The following is a 26,642-nucleotide window of genomic DNA, read 5'->3' as shown; positions in this document are numbered from 1 at the left end:
TGACCCCGTTTTTATTTGTCGAGAATGCAGCCCGTCCAAGAGGAACCCGAGTGGTGCAGCGAAGCAGCCGAGCGTTCTGGCGTCGTCCGCCCGCCGACGCAGCCTCTTCACAGCGGATGGAGGCCTTCGCCAACGTGGGCTGGACTGCCACGCGATACGCACTTCCTGGCCGAGGGCCCGTGGCCGGCAGCAGCACCGGACTGCACCTACCCCGGTTACTATTACGAAGGCAGCGCCGGGCCCGTTTCCGAGCAGTCGCTGGAGCCCGAAGCTGTGACGGAGCCCGCGAAGCCCAGCAGTCCTGAGTGTCTGAGCTTCGTCCTCGGCGTGGCTTTCGCGGCACTCCTCTTGGGCATTGGTCTTCTCGTCATTCACAGCTCACTGTCGCCGCACGACATCACCCCAGACATTGGGGAAGACGTCCTGGAGCGACGGCTGGAAGTGGCACCGAACACAGTCGGCCAGCGCCTCATCCCGCGCGGGGTTGTGCTTCCGGACGTGGACGAACGCGGGAACAGGAAAACGACGAACAGGAAACGACGGGTCCAAGTCGCGGGCAGAACGGCTAATGATGGAGGGGCATCTCGACCACGGCTGACGACGGCGAAGGCGAGCCCCGAGACGACGACACTTGCCGTCACAGTGGCCAGTACTCGGGTCGAAGACGACGCACAACCGAGAGGTGTAAGTTTGCCCTCGCCTTTTTCACTTTTCCTTGCAGTTGTTTTAAACTAAGCTGTAGCGCAGGGCTCATTGTGTAGTACTAAGCGAGGCACCAGCGCCGTTATCAAAGATGTGAAGAGCACCGGTGTGCTACTAATGTGTGGTGTACAAACAACTGGTCTTTTTTTTGTGAGTTTTAAAGTTCGTTTCTTTTTAAAGCTGTCTGTAGCATATAGCTTTTCTAGTGAACTTTTGAAAAAAGGCGGAAATTGCGTGTTTTAGAAATTCCAATCTCCAGGTAGTTAAGATGTTCAATAAGAAACGTTTTAAGTTTTTTTTTTACTTTAGGGCACATGTTGCAAGGAGAAGCAGCACATTCCAGATATCCGCTCCAGAATGTGCTAAAATTGCTTTGGCGTTCTAGTTAGGATTCTCTAGAAATGGTGGAATAAGGAACTTGGAAAACAGTTAATTGTAGCGCCACTGTACTTCGTAGCACATCTTAGGGACGAATATATTTTAGGCTGTTCTGTACAGAATTCGGATTCATGCTCAGCAGAGATGGCTTCACTAACTGATTGGCTTCGCAATACAAACTTGGGCCCCAAAGTGAATAATTATTTAGTTAATAGGTGAATTCTCGTAATTAGCCATCACGACATTGCAATTTGCAGTACAAGTAGTACGTGCCTCGTTAGGCAATCCACGTGAACAGGCCCGATGTCGCTGTATTATCCGTGGAATAATAATAATAAAAAACAATCTGTTTGGACTAAATAAGAAGGGGCCCTATGATAGTATTAATTCTCTTTGCGCGTCTACAAAAGCATCTCAAGGAAATTTGGTTAAGTATGGTTTTTCTTAGACGTTTTTGTGAGAAATCGTAACTGCATTCTTAACTCTAGATTAGCCGCATTTCCATTATGCTAACTAAACGTCGAGGTAAAAAAAAATTTTTTTCTACTTTGTTTTGCCGACAAACTGGTTGGCATGATCACATTGAATTTTTTTTTCATTATGTTCAGAACTTTCCAACACGAGAAACGCTTCTAGGTAGAACGAACAGGAAGGCAGGCCTATTGCACGTAAAAAGGTAGGGTTTTTTCCTAACTACAGTTAATTGGGAATACAGGGAACAAAGAAGAGACTTCCCAAGAAACGTTACGCATGTCTATCCGCACAGTATGCGGGCAGCGTTGCTTTCCCTAGTTTATTTTTTTCTTTACTGCAGAATTTCTTTTACTAATAGAGTAGCAGTAAATTGCAATATGTATCGTAAAGCAAATAATAGGGCGGTGATCATTTCCGAGATTTCCGGAATTTTTAAACATCGCTGGTTGCAGACAACATAATTCTAGTCCTTGAGCTGGATTGTACAAAGAGGAGGATATTACTCTTACTGGAGAAATCGAAACAGATATTCAACTAATTAAGGAAAGGTTTCTAATTAACTTCATCACTAGTTACCTTAAGGCACATATTGCAATTTACGAATTGTAGCCGGTGCACTTTGCAAGGCGTATCCACTTGGAAATAAGTTGACATAGAAATAAGAATGACACCAGTTTGGAGTATAACAGAGTGTTCAACTGGGCTAGTTGGTTTACTTGCGTCTTGAAACTGTAAAAGCGCACGAAGACGCGAACGAAAAGGAAAGACAGGACGAGGCGCGCTTACTCACAACTGAAAACTTTTATTGACAGGAAAAAAAATATATGCGCGCAAAAAAGGAGTAGGAGGTTTGCGCATGCGTGTCAAGGATCACGCCTTGAAGCTTTCTTTCAATGGCAGCGTTATCAATTAAAGAAAGTCTAACTGTGAAGAAAGTTAAATTCTTTATCATGTTCAACAAAATTTTTCAGTTGCGAGTCAGCGCCTCGTCCCGTCTTCTCTCTTCGTTGTCGTCTTTGTGCGCCTTTAGTTTCAAGATACCAGTTTGGATACCGTTGCTCCGCTTAATTTTCAACAAAATGCTCTTTAATGCACTGAAGCACAAACGTAACTTGAACGCCCATGTATTTCAAACCGCACTTTGGGGAAATTATTTCGAAACTGGTGTAATCCTGGGAATTCAATTGAAATGCATACGTCTTGCAATCTCACCGGTTACAATTCGTAAATACAGCATGTACCGTAAAGCAATTAAGAAGGTGAGTAGTGAATGTTGTTAATTAGTTGCATATATGTTTCGCTTTCCCGTGCTAGTAATGTCTACCTCTTCGAATAATCCAGCTCAAGGACAATTACGCCATCTGCCATAGACGATTTTTGAAAATTCCCGAAAACCTAAAAATGATCACTCCATGTTATAGAAGACTACAGAAACCATCAAATTAATAACACACATTCACCAAGACAACTAAAATTTGCAAAAGAAATAAAAAAAAAACTATTTACCAGCCAGACATTACAAATGGTTGCATGCCTGTGCATTCAGCTTCCATGTGTTAAATTGACCGGGTAATCAAAGCACATAGAATACTTTTCAGAGTTGCAGTTTGAAAAAATTCGATATTCGTGCGTTCCAGATTTGCGTTACACGTCATGCATTACCGCGATAGCAGGGACCTTAAAGGGCCCCTGGGCATGCTCCGCCCCTCCCGTGGAACCGCGGTAGACATACCAAGAGTTCAACGTTTTGGCATACCAGCATCGGCAACTTGCAGCAGGCATGGAATTAAACTAATGATGCAGCGAATATTTAGGCTTACACAGTGTTCTGCGTCACCAACACTATAGCTAGTGCACTCGCACGTACCACGAACTAGTGTTATCGCGCCATCTGTTGAGTGGGAATCAAATCATTTTTCCGGCTCGTTGCAGTCTTTCTAGGCCTAGCATCGTCAATATAAAGAGCTGATTATAACTACAGCGATAAAGTATCGCTAATATTTCTGCTTTCAGAGCGAGATAACAAGTAAGCGATGGCTGATTTTATTATTTCTGGCTGTGACCACGATCAAGCAGCAAGGGTGAATTCGGATGGAGCGGTGCGGTCTGCAGGCGCTGCCTTGCCGTTATAGGCAATCACGGTACACCGGCGGTAGCGGCGGCTAACGCTACGGTAGTCCTCTGTAGTATAAGAAGCGCTTGCGCACAGACTGTTTCGCCTTACAGGGCATCATGGTATACGGTATCACGTATCACGCAAAGCTAACGCTGTATTTACGAGCACAAGTGCAGATACGTAGCGGCTACCGAGTGATTCGGCTACAACGCAAAACGTTTTGCATTATGGCATCGCTTATTCCGCTCATCTTACATGCGAGCGTGAGCCGATTGGTCGTCCGCAGGAACCTACGTCACCATGGTATTTGGCATCTCGAATTTCTTTATCGTGTAGCTTTGTGACAGCGGCGCTCGCTGTGTGAGCACTTGTTTTTTGGAGCAGTCAAATAAATTTCCAGAATTGCCGGGTGCAGTATAATGGCACGTATATGTGCCCAGTGGGTGACGATTCCCGATGCTGAAGTTTCTCTCTACAGAAAGAGGAAAGTTGAACTGCGCCTTCTACTACAAGTATACGCCGGCGACTTCCCGTGTAAGTGTCTTGAGCTGCACGGTATACGAAGATACTTTGCAGGCATGGCGCTGATATTGACACGCTATACGTTTGTGGGTCGCAGGCCTCCACCGACGATTCGTGCAGACGCCACGTGTACACTCACTGTGTGCGGCCCAGGCCGGAGTTCTACTACAGTGCCGAACGGCGAGCCTGCGTCCCGGCGGCCGCGGACACCGTGCACGTGTGCAACCGCGGCTCCAACCGGTTTGCCAGCTTTGAGAGCTGCCTCGCCAGCTGTGCCAACGGCCGCCGCATGTCGGACCGGTGTTACGAAAGCACGCTGTTCTTTCCCTGCGCCCAGTGAGTAGAGGCTCATTGAGAGCACCGCGTTTTCATTGTGCGCGTGCCTCAAGTGTTCAGGATTCTCTTTGCGCACTCTCCGGGTTACCGCGTGTCGTCGTAGGCTGGCTGTCCCGCCGACTATAGACTGAGCCGATCCCACAGTCTTCGCTGTCAAACGTGGTGACTTTGGTCAGCCGATCACGACAGCAGGGCACGATAAGTGCGCGCGCAGGGGCTTCAGTGTGATTTGGGGCCCTATAACGTAAAACTATTCCAATATGTTCTCATTCCAATCTCCTGACGTCAAATTTGCGTAACCTCCGACGGAAGCATCGGGTGGTGACGCGCAACATTGCCTCAACAGCCCAATCAAACGATATATCTTTCTTTATAGGAGGTCACTTTTCTTTGCTTTCAAAACAAATAACATTGCCTACGTTGAGTGGTTTTTCGTTTGTAATTGGTTGGCGAGGAGCACGCTCAAGTAAAGAGGGTTTCGATGGGGCCGAGCCAGCGCATTGAGCATAGATAACTGGATGAAGAGGGTGGTGCCGGCGTTTGCGATTGGTCCGCTTTTCCTTACTTAGCTTGCGGTAGCTGGTCGAAAATCGTGGAAGAGCAAGGAAGAGTTGGCAGAGCGAGGTCGTAAACGTGCCGAAAGTGCTCGAAAACTTTACACGGCCACGGAAACAGTTTTGTTATACGCAAATAAACCCATGCTCTCCGACCGGTGCAAGTATAGCCAGTGCCTGAGCGATCGGCGGCAGCCATCTCTTATTCCTTTCGGAACGGGGCAGCCTACAAAAATGTGGTTGTGGCAGTTTTTAATGTTTTTTTTGTCTTTTTTAACATAGGTGGGACATTAAGCAGTATAATAGCAAGAGCTTGGTGGCGCAACCCACCGCCCCGTTCCAAAGGGGACGCTCATAACATACATACATACATACATACATACATACATACATACATACATACATACATACATACATACATACATACATACATACATACATCCACCCCACCCACCCACCCACCCACCCACCCACCACGCGGCGGGAGTGATGCAGGTGACTGTGATCCCACACATTGCACTTGGCCGCCACGTTGGAGGACGTTTCTTTGTGTGAAAAGGCTCATAGCTGCACTTATAGATTTTGCGAATAGGCTTCAAAAAGTAGGGTGACTCCGAATTAAAATGATACCCGCGTGTGGAAAACTTTACTCTCCAAATAGCATCTTAGCTCGACACACCCACTTGGCCACTCAGTGACTTTAACGCTAGGGCGCTCAGCACGACGTCGAGGGCCATGGATTTGTGGCCATGGCGGCCGAGTCCCCGCGACGACAGAATGCAAAAAAAGTTCTCGTATGGCGTGATTTGGGTGCACGCTGAACAACCGCAGCAGGTCACAAATAATCCGAAGTCTTCTGCTACACATTATATGGCGCTTCTCATATCCCCCTCTATAGCCTTGTAGCGTTATAAATGCTGTAAATACGAATTTCTCTGATATTCCTTGTAATTTCGTGTTTTGGCATAATGAAAAAGGGGGCAAGTTGTGCTGCTATTACATAAGCGCTTGTCACGACATGGTGGCAGGCCTAGAATTGACTATATATTGCATTTTGGGGATATTCTCTATCGTTATATTCAAGTGCATCGTGATAGTCAGCCATGAAATTGGGCGCTCTAAAGCGTACTATAACGAACGCGCTAACATCTTCATAAACGGCTTTGTTAAGTCCGCCCATGAATAGCCGACGCTAGCTTTAGAATTCATGGCTATGCTCTAGTTTTAACGTTACAGGTTATATGTCTGCTCACCGACGCAGACATCAGTGAACTATATGGCTTTAAGTTAAAGTTGACTTAAACAGAACATTAGGCAAAGTTAGTAGTTTCTGTGTCTCTCAAAGCAACACACAAGTGAAGGAATCCACGAATTATGTTTGCAAATTCCGCGACTCTATACTACTGTGGAGCTGTAGCAGGCAGGCTTCAGAAATAGCTTTGTCTTCGGCGCAGGCTGCGAATAGTCTGACGCATATTGTCACAACCTCCTTGGCTTGGAAGCACCATATACTGAAGGAAAGTACCATCGGCGATTTGAGGCATCTCATTACATTCGTCCTCGGACTTAAGAGTGCTTAGTGACGTTGTACGAGCGTACGGCATTAGCCTACGGTGTCAACAAACAAAGCGGTGGTAAACTTCTGGTATTTAGGCATGACAACATATCTGCAAATTCTGCCGTCGTTTATCAAATGACCTTTTTCGCTTTTCTTATGTTACATGGTTTCAGGAAAGCTGAGGCTAATTACATACTTAGGAAGCGGATAACCACTTGACCCACCGCTACGTAGGAGACCCTGCAAGCTGGCCTTTTGTCTGAGTGGTCGGGTGCTCAATGTCCCGCGCAACTCAATCGATTGCCCACACTGGAACTTTATAACCTGCAAGCATAGGACAGGTGCTGAAAAAAATTAACCGACAATTACGATACTCCCTAATGCAAAATTTGAGCGCAGCTCTACATGTGGAAGAAGCATGCGTGTCAATATTTTATATTATGATTATATAGGAACTCGGCTATTAGGAAGAGGACGCTGTGAGTATAGGGTGGCTGGCGCGGACAATCTGTCTCGTGCGGCATATTGCAAACGGAGAGAAGTGTGCCACGACTGCCTCGCAAATAGGGAGATCGCTAGAGGCAGCACGTTAGTGATGCCTGGGCGTTTTCATAGCATCCGCCGTAAACAGACTTTTTTGCTTATGCAGCGCTTTGTTTCCATGCATAATATCGGTGGAGTGCGCCGTCATCGGTGAACACACTGTAAACACAAATGAGCCCATATGGGCGTTTTAACAGTTGATATGCCATTTTTCCCCCCTAGCTTAAAATGAGTACTCCCACGAGAAGAAGTAAAATAAGCTAGAACCATTATTGTACCCCCGACCCCATTTGATGGGGCATTGCGGTTGTAAAATGGGGGTTTTCAAGGAATAACGGTGGCGTAGGGGAAATTGAGACGAGCCAAACAGAGAAAAGAATAACTCAGCCATGACCAACAAGGCAGTCAGCCGCAGCGACAATTTCAGTAGGATTATTTCTGCAGTCAGATTCGAAATATCCCGCGCAATGTGTGTCGGCGCTGTTTTTCTGTTCGGAGTAGCCGCGCCTTGGTGCTGCAGAGGACGCCGAAGTCGGAACTACGCGCGGAGGAACACCAGCCTTCGGAGCGCGCGCGCGTGCGTTGGAAGCTGCGATCGAGCAGCCATTTGCCAGCGACGGCACATTCTTCTACCGTGGTTGATGTTTCTCACTGCTTTGAACCCCCAAGACTCCACGGTAAGTGACTTTGAACGATTATTACATGTTCTATGAGTGTGCATGTGTTCTAAGTGAGGAGACGCGCTGATATGACTTATTGAAGGTCTCGGTACAACATGGCGCGACAGTTGGCCGTCCAGAACCATTTTGCACGATCACTGTGTTTCTTCGAGCTTTGTCGTAATCGAATCGACTTGAGTGCTCAGAGTCAAGCGAGTGTACTTAAAAATTAGGATTTTATATAATGAGGGACTTTGCCGCGTCTTTAATTGGGCGGATGTGAGCATTCGACATGATCCCCGAAGCGCAAGCCACTACCATAATAGTTACGTGCAGTGCGAGGTGAGCTAAGCTTCGCCGCCTAACCGCGGCCTGAAAATGTGGCGGCTCGTTAAGGGTTTACTGCGGTGCGCGTGTGTGAGTGTTTGTACAGCGATCATTTGAGCGAGAACCGGCGGCGCTTCTTTGTGCGCGGTATCTGCTAGCTGGCGCGTACGTGGCGCCAATCCCCTAGCTCGTGCGATTGTGTGCAGTAGGTCGCCCACTTAGCGCGCATTGTGCAGATTTGCCAGTACGCTCCTTTCTATCGTCTGTGTCTCTTCGCACCCACGTCGTTGATTGTGCAGGCAGTGCGCGACTGCGGCACGTAGCATGTAGAGCCTGCGCCCGTCGACTTTGATCTACGGGCGTGAAATGTCGGCGGCGCGTTTGTGGTATTAAAAGCGTGTGGTGAGCTTCCAACGGCACTACGGGTGAACGCCGCATGAGCTGCCGGTCAGAGTATAAGAACCTCTTTATTGTTAGCGTACTGCTTGGCGGTAACAGGTGTCCTGCTTGGGTTCAGATTACTGGATACGCCGTCACCTGAACCTCGGCGGCCGGAGCAGGTGAGTACCAGTGGCGGCGGCCCCTCGGCGGGCAGAAAACGGTGCCCGTGCCGTGACGAGATATATCAATTTACGCGATAGCATTGCCGGTGATAGGTCATACGGGCGCGTCGCTCCATGCCTGTGTTCTATGCTGAGGCCGCCACTACGCCTGCGGTGCACTTACTACGCTATATCTATATAGTCGATGCTTGTGCAATGTTGTTATTCAACAGCTGGCGCTGTGCTCTGGATACCTGAACTTGTTTAATGTTTAATTACTTTGCTGCTGTGCCACTGCGTATTGGGTACAGATATTTAGTATTGAATTCTAGGTGCCAAATTCACACAAAGAAGTTGCGCTTTTCAACTCAGGATCATATCACACATCACAGCGTCATCCTATATTGCACGAGTATTAATAACAAAATTTCTGTTGCTGGTGAAAAAAAAAGGCAGACCGATCAACCTGTAACCTGTATCTGTGAGAAAAATGTGCTTCAAGTCCGCCATTGTCTATAAAAAAAGGTACTACCTTGGTATTCAATGTCAGTAACACTCATAAGTTATGCATCCTTTTGTGTGAAATAATTTGTCTTAGAAGCCATTCATTGTAAGGGATCAGTAAACATCTCATAGCTTAAGTAGTGCATATGTGCATGAGTTGGGCAAAGGTATTGGTTTGTAAAGAGCAAAGCCATTAAGATATAAAATATTGGCAAGCTTAGTTTAACAATAAGCTGACGAATATACAAAACCTAATGTAGCAGCAGATGTTCTCCAAGATAAGCTTGTGACCAGCTTTATTGTGTTCTGTGTGATCATTGTAGTGTCAAATTTTTCATTTTTATTTCAGGACTGCGGCTGCGGTCGTTTCATTGCCAACTGTGAGGATGAAGCAGCTCCATGGCCGGAGATCGGGTGCCTCCCATCAGTTTCCCTTTTCAGCAATAGAGGCCTTGGTATGCTCTTACCTAGAGTTTGCTTTTTTACCCTGTATGTTTTGAGCGCAATGGCTAGTTTAGCGGCATTACTTAGAGTGATTAGTGTGACACCTGTTCCATAGGAGGTATGCAGGTTATCCCACGTAACTTTAGCAAACTTTTAAAAATATGAATATGCCACCTAGCTGCACAGTACCTATGTAATGTTGTTTCCTGTCTCTTGGAAATACTTGGATTTGCTGCATTTTGCCTAATTACCTAATTAGTCTTAATCAATTAACTTCTCAAATGTAATTAGATAAAAAGTCTCAATTATAAAATTGTAGAGCAACGTGAAAATTTCCCAGTACAGCTATCTGTGGCTCAATATGTGCTACATAATGTGTTTTTAGAGCATGAAAGAAGCCTGAGAATCTCGCAAAGTGCCTTGAGTATGTTTCTGTGTGACAGCGCCTGTGTTGTGTTCTTCCTTCAGTCCTCGTCTTTTGCGCTGTACTAACAGTCGACCTCGAGTGGCCATTCCCGTGGCAGTCTTGCATGTATTGAGTGCTTGCCCTGTATAGGCATGTGTGTTTCCAGTAAGAAAAAAGTACTGAAGGAGCCCAACGTGATGTATTTCAGGACAAGTGTATGGTGTAAATTACAATGTGACAATAAAATAAACTGAAACAAGACTTCACAGTAGAGGTATGCAGGTGTGTGCATCAGCATAATGACGAAAACCTCATGAAAGTTTAGAAAAATATTCATTAAGTTAGTTTCTGTCATTCTTCTCTGTCACATTATTATTGCAAAAATGTGCTCTCTAGTATTGCACGATTAAAAATACAGTTCAAATACATCATTTGCTGGAACCTTGACATTCATAGCAACATAGAGAGGAATGGTTAAAAATTTGCTTTGCTTCTCTGACCTTCATTTTAGGTCCTTCTTATGTTTGCTAAGCTTCTTAAACTACCATAGACCCCTTCCAGGGTTTACAGGCAGCTTGAGCACATTGTGCCAGATTGTGGAGAAGCTGCAGAGGTCGCAGTGTGTATAGTGGTGTCCGGTAAATGCAAGTTTATTGCAAGATGCATTATGCTCAGTACCAATTATATTAAGTTATAATTTCAGCAAAAATCTGTTTTCCAGATATATATCAATGTGTCTCCAAAGAACTGCACTTTTTAAAAGAGTTGCTCATTCTCTGTCTACTGTTCGGTGTTGTTAAATGCATGTATGTTGGACAGCATAGTGCTTGGCCTTCAGCTGAAGGTAGTAGTGTAGGTAGTAGGTAGTAGTGTAGCAGTAGAGTGGTAGCAGTAGTAGCTTTATGCATGTGCATAAAGCTGCAGTAAGCCAAATGTGAAAAGATAAGGGCTAATACGATACAGCCACGTAGCAAAATTTACACAAGCAAACTGTTTGATGCAATTCCTAGGGAAGTAAGCAAAAATATAAGAATGTGCTTATATGATAAACAGTACCTATGTTTCAGGCGCATGGCCTTCTACCGCCATATTCCATAACAGTTCATTATTTAACACTTTAAAACTACTTGCCCTGTTTATGTCTAACTGCTCTAAATTCGAAAATTTTCATTGATTGCACTATGAAGGTTTTGGCCGTGGCTTAAGTTACTGCCAGAATTAAATTTATAGTTGTGGCCGTCCTATGTGTGATAACAAAAAGCCATTTTGGAACCAGGTGACTGTTATGCAGTATGCTAAGTGTGCATATTAGAACAGCCACTTATATTTTCATTGTAACCATGTATAAAGTATGTATGTACACATCTCGAAGCCATAGACTGTGTACTCTTAATTGGAGGTGTTATTGTGTGGAGTAGGTTTTTTTGTAAGCATTGTCTAGAATTTGCACTACATTAAGGTGTAGTGAAGCCAAGCGAAAAATATTGACCAAATGGCTAAAGTACATTCTTAAGAGTATTAAGCGCACTTAGATGACTTTACAGCATGTAGTAAAACAAGAATGGGAACTGAAGTGCTTAATTTTTGTTCATTATTACCATATGGCACCAACATGCAATGAAGACAAAAGAGGAAGAGAAGTGAAGTGCACTAAAGGGCAACTCGCTCCTGATGGGAGCTGCATTCACATCTACATGATGCATGCAATCTTGGAGTTATAGCAGCAGCTAACCACCTGTTCACTTTGTTGCACATTTGTATTGTTTATGTACTAAGTCTGGCCCTGGAAGTGTTAAGCAGTGCCACTTGTGGCATTGGTGCTGCATGCAAGACATCCTTCTAACCACAGGTGTTATGTATTATGTAAACCTAAGTTCTTTTAAATTCATGTAACCCACAAAAGTTCCATTTGAAAGGATGTGCCATATTTGCCACCATTGCCATGAGTAGCATTGGCTGACAGTCACAGGGCGAGACATTAACCTTGCTCAGCTATTATGCAAAACTATTTTACATACAAATGTGGTAATTAGTATACATGCCGAAAGCCTCACAGAATAAAATTTTTTATTCGCATCTTACAACGATTGTTATTTTGCTTTAACTCAGGAGGCCTTTCTACCTGCATTGCATCCTGTGGCTGGACCACTCCAACGATCTCGGCGGAATCGTTACACAGGTGTGTTCTTTTGTGATTCTCAGTACTGATATTTTCTAGTTTACGTTCAATGTAAATGCACAGATCAAATGAAAAACAGGTTAAAAGATGAGCTCACAGGCACTGTATCCAAATGTTTGTTAGGAGGGAAAATCTTTTTTACAAGTTGTCGTTATAGCAACACAAGAGAGTGTGCACATCACACCACCAGTACCTAGCAAGCAACAGCATTATACCGTAGAAGAAGCCAAAACATCAGGCGAAAACCTGTACTAAACTAGAAACTGTATTAAGACCTTTTCGAGGCTTAAACTATTTCTTGGGTTACTCTGCCTAATTGCTTGAACTGAACTGACGTGTCCTGCAAAACAGTTTGCATTCGCATTTGATACAATCTGCAGCAAAATATGAACAAAGGGCTGCAATACTCTAAGGGCCTACTATTGAAGTTGCAACCAGTCTTCCCAGTGTACTGCAGCCTCAGGAACATGAAATGTGGTACACTGTACCACATGCACACACAACAAATTTTAATCCATGGGCATCTGTACACTGTGCTTGTGCAGGACTGCGCAACTGGCTGTTTCTTCGTGACTGAAACAGCTACGTACATCAAGACTATTGGGAAGCCACCATTTTTTTCAGTCAGTGTAACAGTCCATAAACATATGGATTTCCATGAGCATTTTGTCTGCCACACTTTTCTTTGTCGTTTTTTGTGCACTCCAGCTTTTATGGCTGCAAGACACTTCAGGCTGGCTGAAGAGACAGTGGTAGCCTAGTAGGTGGCCTCACAAAGTTGTTATTTTGATTTTTAAGAGCCGACTTGCTTTGGACAATGCTGAATAACACATCAAAAGGCACGGGATTTTTGACAAGGTTAGAATGACTTTGAAAGAAGTTTAAGGCTTCTTTTTAACTCTGATCTGTCTGCTGAGACCAAATCATGTCAGCTTTTAATGAAGCAATGTTCAGGTTGGAAAGCTGCAAGGCTGTGTGGGTACTCAAACACCATCATTGCTTCATATAGCTGAAGTTGCTGTGACATCAAGGCAGAAGCAAATGACATGGCAAAGGAAAGGTTGGTCGGCAAAGGACTCATTGGCAATTATGTAGGTTCAAGGGCTATTGCACTGAGTAAGAAAATGTGTTCCTGATACAGCGTGAACAGTGTTAATGCTGAAGAACAAACTGGCACCATCTCCCCAGTCCTACACAAGCACGTGCATAGAAAGGGATGCCTGTTGGCCTTGAGGGCCACCATTGGAGGGATCACCTGCTATCGCTATGACATAGAATGTGACATCAGATGACTATGACTATAGTTCACACCTTTGCTGCAGCTCGCTGGCTGGGCAATTGAAGCCTTGATTGTAAAGATGAAAAGTTTCAATCACAAGGTGGCAATTTAGTTGCCAACTCTTACAGCATGGTTCACTACTCAGTGCTGCAGTGCTGGACGTATTTGACCAAGCCTGGTGCGAGTTCTCATGAGTACCCATGTTCAAGCTGCCGCTAGATACTTAGTTGATGAAGTCACTGAAAATGAAATTTGGTCATCGAAAGAGTCATGAAAACGATGCACACAAGGCTTGTAGCGTGCTTACTTGGTATGACCTCAGTCAAGACACCCTGTGTAGAGATGCTGACAAAAGTGCAGCAGAAGTGTGGATTGAGGAGACAAAAATATAAGCTGTTCAAGTTCCACATATAACAAACTGATAATAAATCGCCGTTCAGCAAGAACTCCGGCAAAAGGGGCAAGCCGCACTCCCCACAACGAATGCTATAAAAACAGTACTGTTATTGCAGCAAAATTGCCTATAGCTCTTTTGATAGCTTGATAGCTGGTAGCTGGTAGCTACTTGATGGTAGCACTTGATAGCTGGTATCACACAATGTTTTCTATTCCACGGAAATATTCCAGCACGTGGGGGCCACAATTCTCCTAGAGGCCAATACAGACACAGGTTGCCAGCAAGCATGGACTAAAGATTTTTCCGTTTGCATTGATGTAGTCTACCACATTTTGTTTTCTTGGGTGCACAGTCACACTGGGGTAACAATTTTCTGCCTGAATATTCATCGCAGGGAGCACTGCAGCCAGCTAAAGCGAGTTTTTTGTTCACACCTTGCCACAGATGCGACAAGATGTAGACTTGACCCATTTTTCTAGGCACATTTGTTGGGTTCAAGAAAGAACACAGAGTAGCTTAAAAACTTTATTCCTTCTAGATTTAAGGCGTGGGGCCAGGTATTAACCATTGTTTTAAGAATTTTACCAAACCGGGAAAGATTCTTTCTTGAAAGTCTTCTCATATCAGCTTGATACAGTCCCTGGCTTAGTATGGGTGCATGTGCTGTGGCTTTGTTTTAGTCTGTTTAAAAGGTCGTTTTTCTTTTGAGTGTTCCAGTCGCAAAGAAATCACAAATATATTTTGATTTCAGGAACCCTTGTGACATTACACAATTCCTTTACATGTTGCAACCAAGCTTATTTTTTAAACACATGCCTTTCTTTCAGCATGAAAAAAACATCTTAGATGAAACAAGGCAAAAATGGCTGCTTATGCATTTGTACGATATTCCAACTGAGAGGGGTGAAAAGTAATAAAATGTTCTACTTTCATAATTTTTCTACCATGTGTACAACATTTCTTAATAGGCATGAAGCAAATTCACTTTTATCACTAGCCTATTACAGAAACAAAAAATGACAAACTGAGCTTTTAAGGGGGCCCTCAGAAGGGCCCAGTCCGTGCGTCTTCTTTTCTAGCGCCATGGCTGTGAGCGCAGCTGAGCACATCTGCAGCCTGCACACCCTGTTCTAGAGGTGATCTGCTGCGTGTGGAAAGACTAGACGTGCTGATATGGCGTGGTATTATGTGCACAGTCTTCCCACGTGTTTAGTACACGGGGTTGCATAATCTGTAGTTTCAGAGATGCATTGAAGTTTGAGACAGACAAAGCATTCGCCTCCACTGCCAGCACTTTTCATGATAGTGTCGTTCCACTGTGTGTGGCAGTATCAAAAAGGACAGGGTGGATGCGAAAGCAAGGCTGGGTTTGCTTCATGCTACCTATGTGAAGGTATCGTTAACACACCGTGAAACCGTATCTTTGGTCGCTGACTCTCAAATTCAAAATTTCTTTCTCATTCAGATTTGTGTTTTCTGACTGCGGCCCTTTCCGTGGGAAAACAATCCATTTGCAAATGTACTTATTTGACTAAACGGTCGAATCTGAGTACAACAAACCAAATTGCTGATTTTAGTGCATTCGTTATGTTGGGGTTCCTTTGTATATGACTCCAGAAAAAGCCGACCATTGTCTGCTCACACTCCGCCGTGCCCGCCCATATAGGAATAAACATAATTTTGGTTGGCCACGATGCTTATCGGTGTAGTAGCTGTCGTGTGTCCACCCATACACATTTTGTTGGCTTCCCGAAAACCTCAAAAAACAGCTGTATTTTGCTTATGTGCATTCACTAATCAAATAAGTACATGTTTGCTAGAATCCCCATAATATTGAGTCAGCTGGTCTGCTTGAAAATGTTCAAAATATGGCAGTTAGATTTGTAATAGGAAGTCATACTAAAAGGCTTTGTATTACTGAGAGTAAGGGTAAGCTGCAATGGCAGGATTTAAAAGACTGGGAAATCTCTTCAGTTAAAATTATTTCAAGCATATACTGTTCCAAACATGTAGAGATAGAGAAATTCATATAAGGCTATCATCATACCTCACAAGAAAGAGATTACACTAAAAAGGTTTATTAATTTCCTTTTACTTATAGGTGATGCCTCACATTGTTTTTTCCTTGGACCAAAGGGACTGCAAGGTTTTTCAGCCTGCAATTGTTTGCATAGTTTTCAAAGATAATTCCCTCCCTGCTTTGTGTGCTTGATTTGAATGTAAGTTACATTACACAGAATGTATACCCCCCCTGCAATGCCAGTACAGGCGAAGCAGGCACTAAATGAATAACCATGAAAGGATTTTGGAGCGAGCAAAAATGGCATGTGCAATAGATATGCGTAGATGTCCCGTTGGTGTTGCTGTCAAACAAGAAATTGGGATATCGAGGAACTGAGCAAAGTAACTACATGTGTGCTTGCCAAACTATAGCTGTCATTTACACCTTGATTGTGACTTAGCTACCAAAAGAAGTTTTTTTGTCTTGTTCTTTTTCTGTTAAAATGTACTTTTTTCTTTGTCTACTTTCATTTGGGTTTTTGTAGCTATATTGTGCACATGTGACCAATAATTCCGTGGGGAAGTTAGGTTAGTGGTTGTTGGTATTCCTCACTGCCTGTCGTTTGTTCAATGTGTGTACTAAAGTCAATAGAGCACCAACCAGTATAAACCAGTGTGTTGAATTTGTTTTCTTGTTTTAGTACAAATGATCTGACTGGTTATGTGCCCAAATAAACAATTAGATTAAGAAAACAAAGTTCATCAGAACATGTCATGCATTTTACTTATAATTACCCTATTTCAACTGCAGAACCCACATATTAAGGCATGTAGATTTAAGTAGAACAAGTCTTTTTGCAATCCTTAGTTCTGAATAGGTGAGAGCAGTGCTAAGGACACAAAGTGAGTCCACATAGATAAATGGCATGGTGCACTGTGCACTGACTAATAATTGATGTGTTTTTGCAACAGACAAGCAAATAAATATCCAGTAATGCCTTGTCAAAGGCACGAAAGCACATAAAGAGGCAGGGGGTGGTCAGATACAAATGTGCCGTGGTTTCAGGTTTGTTAACAAGCATACCACTTTTCTGTAACTTCTGAGAACAGGTGCTGCGCTGACACATTATTTTTTTTCTTGTTGTTATTTTGTGGGATTTGATTAGTTTCTGGGTTAATGGTTGCTGCTTTCGCTAACATGTTGCACTTAAGAAATTTGGGCTGTCATCTGCACTGTTTACAGTGTATGTACTCTTATGGTCACATTATAGTGGTGCTTAATCGTGAAGGCTCTCATTCAAATATAAGTTTGTCTGGTCTACATATGCTTTCCTTCATGCCAAAGGAATAAGGTATACTATGTTTGTGTCAGAAGGAAAGAAACTGAGACTGGTGTCTATTATTGCACATAAATCTATGCTTAGTTGCGTTAACATTTTTGCATAATTTCAACAACTTATTTAGTGCATTTCTGTAACATTCACACTCTTTCTTATCCACTTACGAGTAAGGAATAAAGGCAAAAAAGTAAAGCATTGCAGTGGATTTAACTTAATGCTCTTGATTCTTGTTACCTTCCTGATAGCTTTTCTATTTGGAAGAGCATATTTACAAAAGCATGTTTTGACCAAATAGGCTGCTGTTTGGGAGGCTTTGCAAGCACCACTATAACGTGACAAAAGCAGTGTGTGGCCATTTGGTTATATAAATTCTGGTGTAATGACACCACAAAAAGTAAACAAAGATATGTACGCACATGACACAAGCACCGGATCTCACTTCAAGCTTTAAAATAAGGAAACAGGCAATATTTAATAACAGGTGGAGACATGATGTGATGATATCTGTTAAAAGAAATTCTTTATGCAGTGCAACTAATGGATCACTGATACATTCGTCATTCTTTTTAAATGTTGCAAGCCACAATTACCTTGCATGTTGTCAGGTCATAATACCTGTCTACAACGCAAGTTTTGTGGAACACAGGACCGCAGTCACATTCTTTGCAGTATTCAACATTGTGTGATGGAGGATTGTTTCACACGGATGACTCATACTCCCTCAATTTCCCTGATTTCGCATTAATACAGCATCCCATCTGTCCAATGTAGGCACGGCCTTATGATGGCAGCAGACTACACAACGCTTGCGGCCTAGCTCACTAGATGCATATTGTGCTTCAACCACAACCAACCTTTTCCTTTTTTTGGCTTCTGCCTTTTATTACAGCACAAAACTCTCCTAACAAGGGCCTGAGAAAACAATGATTTGCGCAACTAAATTAGGCATGAATATGGAATATAATGAATGAGATGAAGTAAAAAAGTGGTTGCAGTTGTTTCGTATGCATTTGTAATTTTCATGGGTAATTGTGTAGCTGGTCTCTACGGGCAAAAATTTTTTTTCTGTATGAAACATGTGATGAGAGATTTGCTCTGATGAGAAAAAAAGACAAGCCAGGAAAACAAATTAATTTGTTGCGTGCAGCACAATTTGCAGGCGGTGCACTGTGCAACGGAGGTTATGTACAGTCAGCCATTCCCATCCAGTCATGCTTGCATTGCATACACACATTGTATTAATTTGAGATTGCGGCTAATGAAGTTTGTGTGGAATAACTCTCATTCGCACATAGTGATGCACTGCAAAATAGATTGGTTCGTTCCTGTGTTCATCAAAACTCGTAGCCAGAAATTATGAGCAGATGTACATAAGATAATTAGGCTTTGGCAGATTAGCACGAAAAGGACAAATGCATCAGTCATTCTCAGTTACATTGCACAAAGAATTTGTTTTTGAATTAATGACATCACTTCCTGTCACTATGTGTTGTATATGATGTCTGTTTTCTTGTTAAAGCGAGACATGAGGTTAGGCACTTGTGTCCTGCATGTCTTTGTCTTCGTTTGCTTCTGTGGTGCCATTACACCAGAATAAGTCCATGACAGGAGCTGCCAGTCTATGCATTGGGCTCAGTACGCCTGGCGGCCTGAATGTGACGAGTGCGAAGTAGCAGTAAGAACTTCAGAAGGGTAGAATTTTGTGTCGGTGGTGCATATTACAGTATGGTGAAGCGCTACAGATGGAACAGTGTGAGGCGAGACAGATGGGAAAGTGCTACAGACAACTGTGAATGTTTACTGGAAAGTTTCGCTGCAGCGGGACAATGCATGCGTTATCCTGGTGCAGCAAAATTTGCCAATGTTCATAGTTGTCAGTAGCACTTGCCCATCTACATTACACTTCACCGTACACTAGTAGCAGTAACAACAGCAACCAACTGACCCGAGCAATAATGAAAGCCCACAGAATTGCCAAATTGTAGGAGAAATGTTTCAGTGTAACACATGCTTTGTTAACTGACAAGCAAATGTCATACATGTCTGCGAACCGATGATCAGATGCATTTTTCATGCACATACATTATTTTGTACAACTGCTTCCTGCTTTGGTTTTTTATGGCTTTTAGCAAGCATTCCAAAGTACTTAACTGTTTGTCTGTTCTAAAATTGAATCTGTTCTCAGCCAGCACTATGTGGCATTACTGCATAAGCCCTTACTTCGTCAGTGTCCTTCGCACTGTTCCCAACTAAATATGAATAACCAAATAACCATGTTTTTAAATTTTCAGATTATGAAGAAAATACTCTTAATATGTATTTCATTAGAAAAATTTTCTCAATTTTAGGAAGAAGTCTGGCTGGCCCCAAGCCTGGTGCAAAATGAAGAAATGGCACTCCACATCAATTCATGTTTACTTGTCGTCATAACCAGTCTGTTAGCTTAATTTTTGGTTCTTCCTATTGAATTCTCAAGAAAGGTACCAACTCTGTCATTCATTGAAAACAAATTTTTGCACTTGGGGATGCAGCCATGCACAAAGCCTTTGAGCTCATTAATATCTTTATTTTTTAAAGAAAGTGCAGCTCCTGCGTGAAGCAATAGGTTGAATAAGACGAGGGTAAATGAAAAGATGGCGAAATTAGTCATCAACAGTTGTCCAACAAAGGAAGTCTCAAGCTGGAGGCAACATCTTTGCAAGAGAACCAAATGGCTCCAGCCTGAGACATTCGTTGTTCAACCTGGCAAGTCTCCTTCTCGAAATATTTCCTCTAGCCTGAGACCTATATCCATTCCACCACCCTTGACCAACAATACACCTATACATTTGGTAACCCATGGAAAGGTAGCAAATTCACATTCAAGGAAAGGGAATGTAGTGTGCACCCTGGAAGGTAGCATGAACAGTATTTTATTTACTTAATGAAATGCAGATTTGCTATCCAATTACTTTATTTTGATCCCCGTTTTATAATTGGACAGCATGGTTCCTCAGAGAGAATAATAATTCGAAGCTCACACAATTTTGCTCCTTTATGTCCGTTAAATCTGTCCTGGTTGCTACACTATCAGCCCTGTCTGCAATTGCATAGCAGTGTTTTGAGCATGCATCCAAATTCAAAAGAATAGTTAGGCTTCTACCTCAGAATGTTTGCTACTGTGTTGCAGCTCGAATTCTATGTCTAGGTGGTCACTGTGATGCCATGTGCTTTTTAAATAAGACCAATATGCTATTTGAAGGGCAATTAAATGCAATCTCAAATGACCTCAGCTCGGGGAATGACACAATTGGAGGTCAATGTGATAAGGAGGATTTGATTTCTGAAAACAAGGCACTTAAACGGGAGAAAGCATGACTAATTTTGTTTAAAGATGCTGCTATTGGATATGATCAGGGAAGGTACTTGTTCGTGGCTGCATTTGCAACATGTTACATTGCTGGCTTTATATATTGCACTGGGTACAGTGAAATGTTGCTGCTTGCACAATATTCAACTAAACATGGTAGCCATGCTAATGTGTCCATGCAGAACACAACTCATCCACTATTATGGACTACAGTGGAATCTCGATAAACGAAAATCGCTTCGAAACTGCCGCTTAAATAGGACACCATCCTGATAATTGGTTGGCTCTCTGCAATGTCTCTCAGTAAATATAATGCCTGGTAAATGGAACCAATTTCCCTGGCACCTTGAGGCTCCATTTAAAGAGCACCTACTGTAAAAATATAGGGGGGATCGTGTTTGGAACTTTCGTAAATGTAGTCTTAAACAAAACCGCATTTCAGTGGGAGCGAAATGCAAAAGCACCCGTGTACTTAGGTGCATGTTAAAGAACCCTAGGTTGTCCAAATTAATTCGGGGTTACTCGCTATGGCATGTGTCATAATCAGAAGGTGGGTTCTGGTTCGTAAAATACAATAATTTTTAATAGCTTGCTCAGAAATCCAGCACTAAATTATGTAGCTCGTTTGTGATGAGTCCCAATTTCTTAATTTAGTACTTTGACATTTTTCATATTTGTGTGCTAGTCCATGCAAAATACCACTGATCGGCCTCATTATACCAGCCACTGTTAATTAGGAATGGCTTAGTCAAGCAACTTAAACTTACAGCACAAACACCTAAGACGAACCACAAAAGGAAGATACGACACACACTGGTGCTAACAACTTCTTTATTTCTTCGTCGTCGATGCAATATAAACCCTAAGCCACACTACCGCACAGGCACTCAGATTACATTACAGAGATCTGCCAAATTATCACATACGCAAGCGTAGGAAGTCAAATTCAGATGGATGCAGGGACAAAGATATCTTACTAATGCAACTATCGCCCTGCCTTTCTTGTGGTAGGCCTCTAAGGCAAGCCGCACATGCTCATTCTTGCTTTTGCCAAGAATCGACGTCCCATCAAGTTGTGCCTCACAATTGTTGCAAGAGTTTATATGCGCACCAAGGTGCGCTCCTCTATCTACATTTTTGTTTACTTGTTGCGCATGTTCCCTGAGTCGCTCATTGACGCAATGCCCTATCTAGCCAAGCTATGTCTTACCACGTGAGAGTGAATGGTATAAACCACGCCGACCGCGCACAACACGTATGAAGCATCATGCCGAATTTGGCATCCTCCTCTGCCCTCTCCGCAGGTGCGGGAGCATAGCTTTAAGGGCTCATTCACACCGGCGACTGACAGTGGTCGCGCGACCAAGTTGGTCGCAAAGCGACCAGTCGCAAATGGTCGCAAACGGTCGCCTTTCTTGAAAAGCGACCATTTTGGGCCAGTCGCTCTCTGCGCGATTTTTCAGTCGCGCGACTGTGGTCGCAAAACTGATAAACCAATCAGCGGCGCACCGGAAGTGATCTTTCGTGTGTCTACATCCGGCCTCCTCCGGCGTCGCGTTCAAATTCCACGTAGATTCCGAGAGTTCTCGCTGAGAACGATAATCTCCGGGATTGCGACTTGCGGGTCGCGCTCAGCCGGGCTTGCCGGTGTGAGCATCAGTCGCCTTCGGTCGCTTTTTGATTGCGAGTCGCAAATGGTCGCGCGACCTCCTCAAGTCGCCGGTGTGAATGTGCCCTAAAAGCTTGTTCGGTGCAGAAAACGCCAAAGGAACACTATGCCTGCAAGCAATTTTCTTGAGTTGATAGATGACCTTATGTGTTTAAGGGACCGCGCAGGGAACATGCACAAAAAGTAAACAAAAATGTAGATGGAAGAGCGCACATTGTTGCGCATATAAACTCTTGCAAAAATTGTGAGGCACGACTTGATGGGACGTCGATTCTTGGCAAAAGCATGAATGAGCTTGCGCGGCTTGCCTTAGAGGCCTACCACATAAAAAGGCAAAATGATAATTGCATCAGTGACATAGCTTTGTCCCTGCACCCATCTGAATTTGAGTTCCTACGTTTGCATATGTTATAATTTGGGAGATCTCTGTAATGTAATGTGTGCGCCTGTGCAGTTGTGTGGCCTAGGGCATATATATGCATCGACGACGAAGAAATAAAGAAGTTGTCAGTTAGCGCCAGCGTCTGTCGTATCTGCCTTTTGCGGTTCGTCTTAGGTGTTTGCGCTGTAAGTTTTAAGTTCAGAATTATGTACCAACTAGGCCAAATGAAGTTTTACTCTTAGTCAAGCGAGCTCAATATATAGTCTGTGCAAAAGTGTGGAGTGTCAGTACAAAGTAACAGTTCAAACACATGGCTCTGTAGTTACAGTTCAGTATGAAAGGAGATAAGATTTCTTAGCATTTCTTTCATTTACTAATTTCATTGTGTTAGGACATGTAGAATACTAGCAACTGGCATGCTTACAATGTACAGTGCTCTTTTTTAAAATCCAGACAATTGTTTTACTGGGGCAGAAATGTGCTTTCTTTTGGGCCCGGAAGTGAACATATTATATTTCTTACATTTGGTGTAAAATAAATTTTCTTCACTGTCAGTGTGTCTCGTGCATTTTTCCTTTCAGCAAGTAGCAACTGCTCTCGAAGGCGTTTGCTGGCCTCGGAGGCACTGCCGATAAGCTAGGACGACTGTATAAAAGCTTTGCAAAGAGGGGCTCTGTGATCAGCGAAAGGGAAAAAAAAATGAAGACTTGCGGTGACGGGTTCATTCGCCATTGGACCACGTGTGCGCGTGACTTGGTCGATTCAGCGGTGGCCCTGTGCCGTCGATTGGACCACGTGTGGCGAGCCCGCGGCGAAATGCTTCGTGGCGGTACGCCGCGCCTATGCAGCAGCAGACGGAATACCGCAGGCCAAGGTGTCGGACGCCGGCGTTCGCTCCGAGCAGGTGCGACGCCTGCTCGGGTGGCAGCTCACGGACGGCCGAGTTCCCTTGAGCCTTGATCGCCGGCGTTCGACATTTCGGCCTGCGGTGTTCTGTCTGGTACTGCGTAAGCGCGTGACCCGCGCCACCATGCATTTCGCTACGAGCTTGCCGCACCTAAACTAAAATGCCTTTAATTCCTTCACAATACTCCCATTGTACCTCCCAGTCAAATAGGGGGGGGGGGTGAAGTGGGCGTATTACGGTACCCCCGTTTTGTGCCCAATTAATGCCCACGTCAATGGGAGTTTTATCGTACGCCCTTTCAATGGGAGCAAAAAGATGTACAAAAGGGAATGCGCTAGAGGACAAGCAAAAAACGCCCATCTGGGTGTTTCCTTGTTTACAGTGCAGATGACGGCGCGCTACTCTGGCACCATCTCGCAGGGGTCGTCGCCGGCGAGCCCGTCTTGCGCGGCACTGCGCTTTTCATCTCACGCTTTAGCCGTACCCTTCCCCTCCGCTTTCCTCCTCGCGCTCTCTTCGCTATCGCTGTCTTTCACCCTCCGCCGCGATCCGCTTTCGCTCTTTCATCATTCTCTGTGTTCGTTCACTCGGTTACTCCGAGGACGCCGAGGGACGCCGACGATCAGCGCAGGAACGGGTGCCTAAGAACTGCGCTCTAAAAAAAAAAAAAGCTAGGAGTTTCATATGAAAAACCAAGCATTGGCAACAATAGCAATGTTCACCGCTGCGCTGAAACTTCTCGGACGGTGACATACCACTACGCGGGGACGACATATACTACTGCATGAAAGTAACGGCGCCCTGACGCTACCTAGCGTCTCGGAACGCCGGTACTATGAGTAGCACCGTCAACGGCTTAGTAGACGCCACATGGGTTACTGCCTTTATTCAAGTTTACTGTCCGTTCTGCTCAGGTCAGTGTATGCACCACGGTGTACACAGCTGCACAGAAGGCACGATGGCGTTTGAGCGCACAACGCTCATGCCGGCAGCGGACGGCAGAACGCTACCCTATGTCAGCTGAAGAGCCGATTCAGCAGAACTTGACGACGCGTCCACTTGGCTTCGTCGCTTTTGCAGCCACAAGCACTCCGATCTGTCGCGTATTTGAAGACAAGGTTCGCCACGCGCGGGCCGGGTAGGCACCGTCGATACCTACGCGCCTCAAGTGTCTGCACGATTGCTATCGCAGTATATATAGTACAAAGCGAAACAAAAAGTTATTAAATTGTTCTGATATTCGTGCGAGAGATCCATCAGGTGCCATATATGTGCCTTGCATTCCTAATGTACATATTGTGTACACTTGTGTGCACGTGCTTTCATCTATACGTATGATTTGCACGAAAGCAAGTACTTTATTGGGCACGTACATTTTTCTGTCTTAATAAAGCACTACTACTCCTATTATGTCCGCCTCACTCGTGCCTCTTCCACCCCCTTTCGTATGACGCAGGCAAGACGTGCTCGACGTGCCGTGGTACTTCGACGGCAAGAACTGCGTCGCGTGGAGCTTCCCGCAGGGCACCTGCTTGCCCATGGGCCGCCGGGGCGTGTTCCGCAGCTTCGAAGAGTGTCGCCGGCGCTGCGTGCTCCGCACGGAGCCGGAGTGCGACGAGACGCCTCCAGCTGAGGCGTGCTCGCCTCGCCAGCTGAGACACCCTTATTTCGCCGACATGCAGGCGCGCGGTGGCGCTCGCTGCGTCAACGCGTCCCGGCGCACGCTGCAGTCGCGCCGCTGCCTCATCGGGTCCAACCAGTTCGCTTCACTGGAGGCCTGTCGCAAAGCGTGCGTCAGGAATTAGCGGCTTGCGGCTTGCCCTCCGTGCCCGATAGACAGTTTTTGCGCGTCACGACTATTAAATCCAGCGTGCGTGTCGAATCGACCGTCTATTTTTCCTTCGTATTCCATTCACGACGAAATACTTCGGTAGGTGCGAGGAGGCGTGCTGCGAGGCATTCGTCAGAAAGAGGCAGCACAGGGTTGTCTTTCAGCATTCCTTGCTCCGCCTTTCGGTGCGAAGACAGAGAAACTGCTGGGAAGTATATTGTAATGCGTCCTCAACTGGTTAAGAACTGAGGTAACCAACGCGAAAAACACGAGTGCTTGTGGGGCACTCGGGGATTCTCCTTTTTCTCAAAGAATAACTCTCCTTGGAGGGCTTGCCTATCTATAAAAATGCCGCTCAACACCATTGAAGGTTTGTTGCTTAATGCAAAACGGCAATTGGAGGACTTTGCGCTTAAAGTCGTCTTCGTGGACTCGCGTGCGCGTGATTCAAGACGTTATTCTGTTACAGAAATTCATTATAAGGTGGAACAAGAAAAATGAAGAAAAGGGGGGGGGGGTGCTTCTGCATTAAGTAATATAACTTTGTTGCTGTTGAACCGCGTTTTTCTCCGCGAATCCTCGATTGAGTTTTTATTTTTAGAGAAAAAAGAAAATGATGTCCTCCTGATGCGCGCGAACAGTACAGGTATTTTTTAACGCAGATTGGATGGTTCAGGGTGCGAGTGCCCACCTGCTTCCAAAATCAGAAGGAGGGTGAAGTCTATACGCCTGGATTAGGCAGCTGGAGATCTCGGCGGAACCGGAGCATGGCGCCTACAGGTGCAAACAAGTGCTTTGAGAAAGGCTCCACAGAGGAAGAGTTCGTTTAGGTGGAGTGCGTAGTGCGTGCAATGGACCCTGGTCCCGATCTGCAGTGTTGGCAGTGCCGCGCGTCTATGTTGAGCGAGGCGTTTCGCAGTGAAAACGTATTCAACTACGTTGTTTGCTTTTTTTTGTAGATCGCCTCTGAACAAGCATAGCGTCGTCGAAAACACTAACGGAAGCATCGCTTAAGCAGGAGTCCAGCTGTCCGGTTCCCTGCTGAGTAGCATGTAGGCGAAAATACGCTGGCTAATCACACTGCGCTTGCAATAAATAGCTCTCTCTCCCCACCTCTCTTCCTTTATACCGTGCGTGATACCCGTGTATTTTTTTTTTTTTTGCACTATACCTGCTTTAAATTGACGCTAGTTTTCTGATGCTGGTATTCACGCAAAATTCTGGAACCACAGATTTTGTAACC

General features: G+C 44.6%; 1 protein-coding gene and 1 long non-coding RNA gene across 2 annotated transcripts; both read left to right on the top strand.

The window, feature by feature from the left end:
* Nucleotides 1–24: 24 nt before the first annotated feature.
* On the top strand, nt 25–25,835 carry LOC126548639 (uncharacterized). The gene is made up of 3 exons (XM_050196885.2): nt 25–684; nt 4,290–4,528; nt 25,025–25,835. The coding sequence occupies exons 1-3, from the start codon at nt 25–27 to the stop codon at nt 25,371–25,373; spliced, it is 1,248 nt and encodes a 415-aa protein (XP_050052842.1). The 3' UTR covers nt 25,374–25,835.
* Nucleotides 7,350–23,215, top strand: LOC126548640 (uncharacterized). Its single transcript, XR_007603003.2, has 4 exons — nt 7,350–7,860; nt 9,565–9,670; nt 12,175–12,244; nt 19,610–23,215. It is a non-coding gene; the product is annotated as an uncharacterized lncRNA (long non-coding RNA).
* Nucleotides 25,836–26,642: the final 807 nt, after the last annotated feature.

The sequence above is a fragment of the Dermacentor andersoni genome, chromosome 1, assembly GCF_023375885.2.
Source record: "Dermacentor andersoni chromosome 1, qqDerAnde1_hic_scaffold, whole genome shotgun sequence".
Lineage (NCBI taxonomy): Eukaryota > Metazoa > Arthropoda > Arachnida > Ixodida > Ixodidae > Dermacentor > Dermacentor andersoni.
Note: the sequence above shows the minus strand (reverse complement) of the source record. Positions and strands in the feature narration are given on the sequence as shown.

Coding starts and splice junctions, on each gene's coding strand:
- LOC126548639 (XM_050196885.2), top strand. CDS start 25: ATGCAGCCCGTCCAAGAGGAACCCGAGTGGTGCAGCGAAGCAGCCGAG. Junction 685..4,289: donor ACGACGCACAACCGAGAGGT/GTAAGTTTGCCC, acceptor TGTGGGTCGCAG/GCCTCCACCGACGATTCGTG. Junction 4,529..25,024: donor CTGTTCTTTCCCTGCGCCCA/GTGAGTAGAGGC, acceptor CGTATGACGCAG/GCAAGACGTGCTCGACGTGC.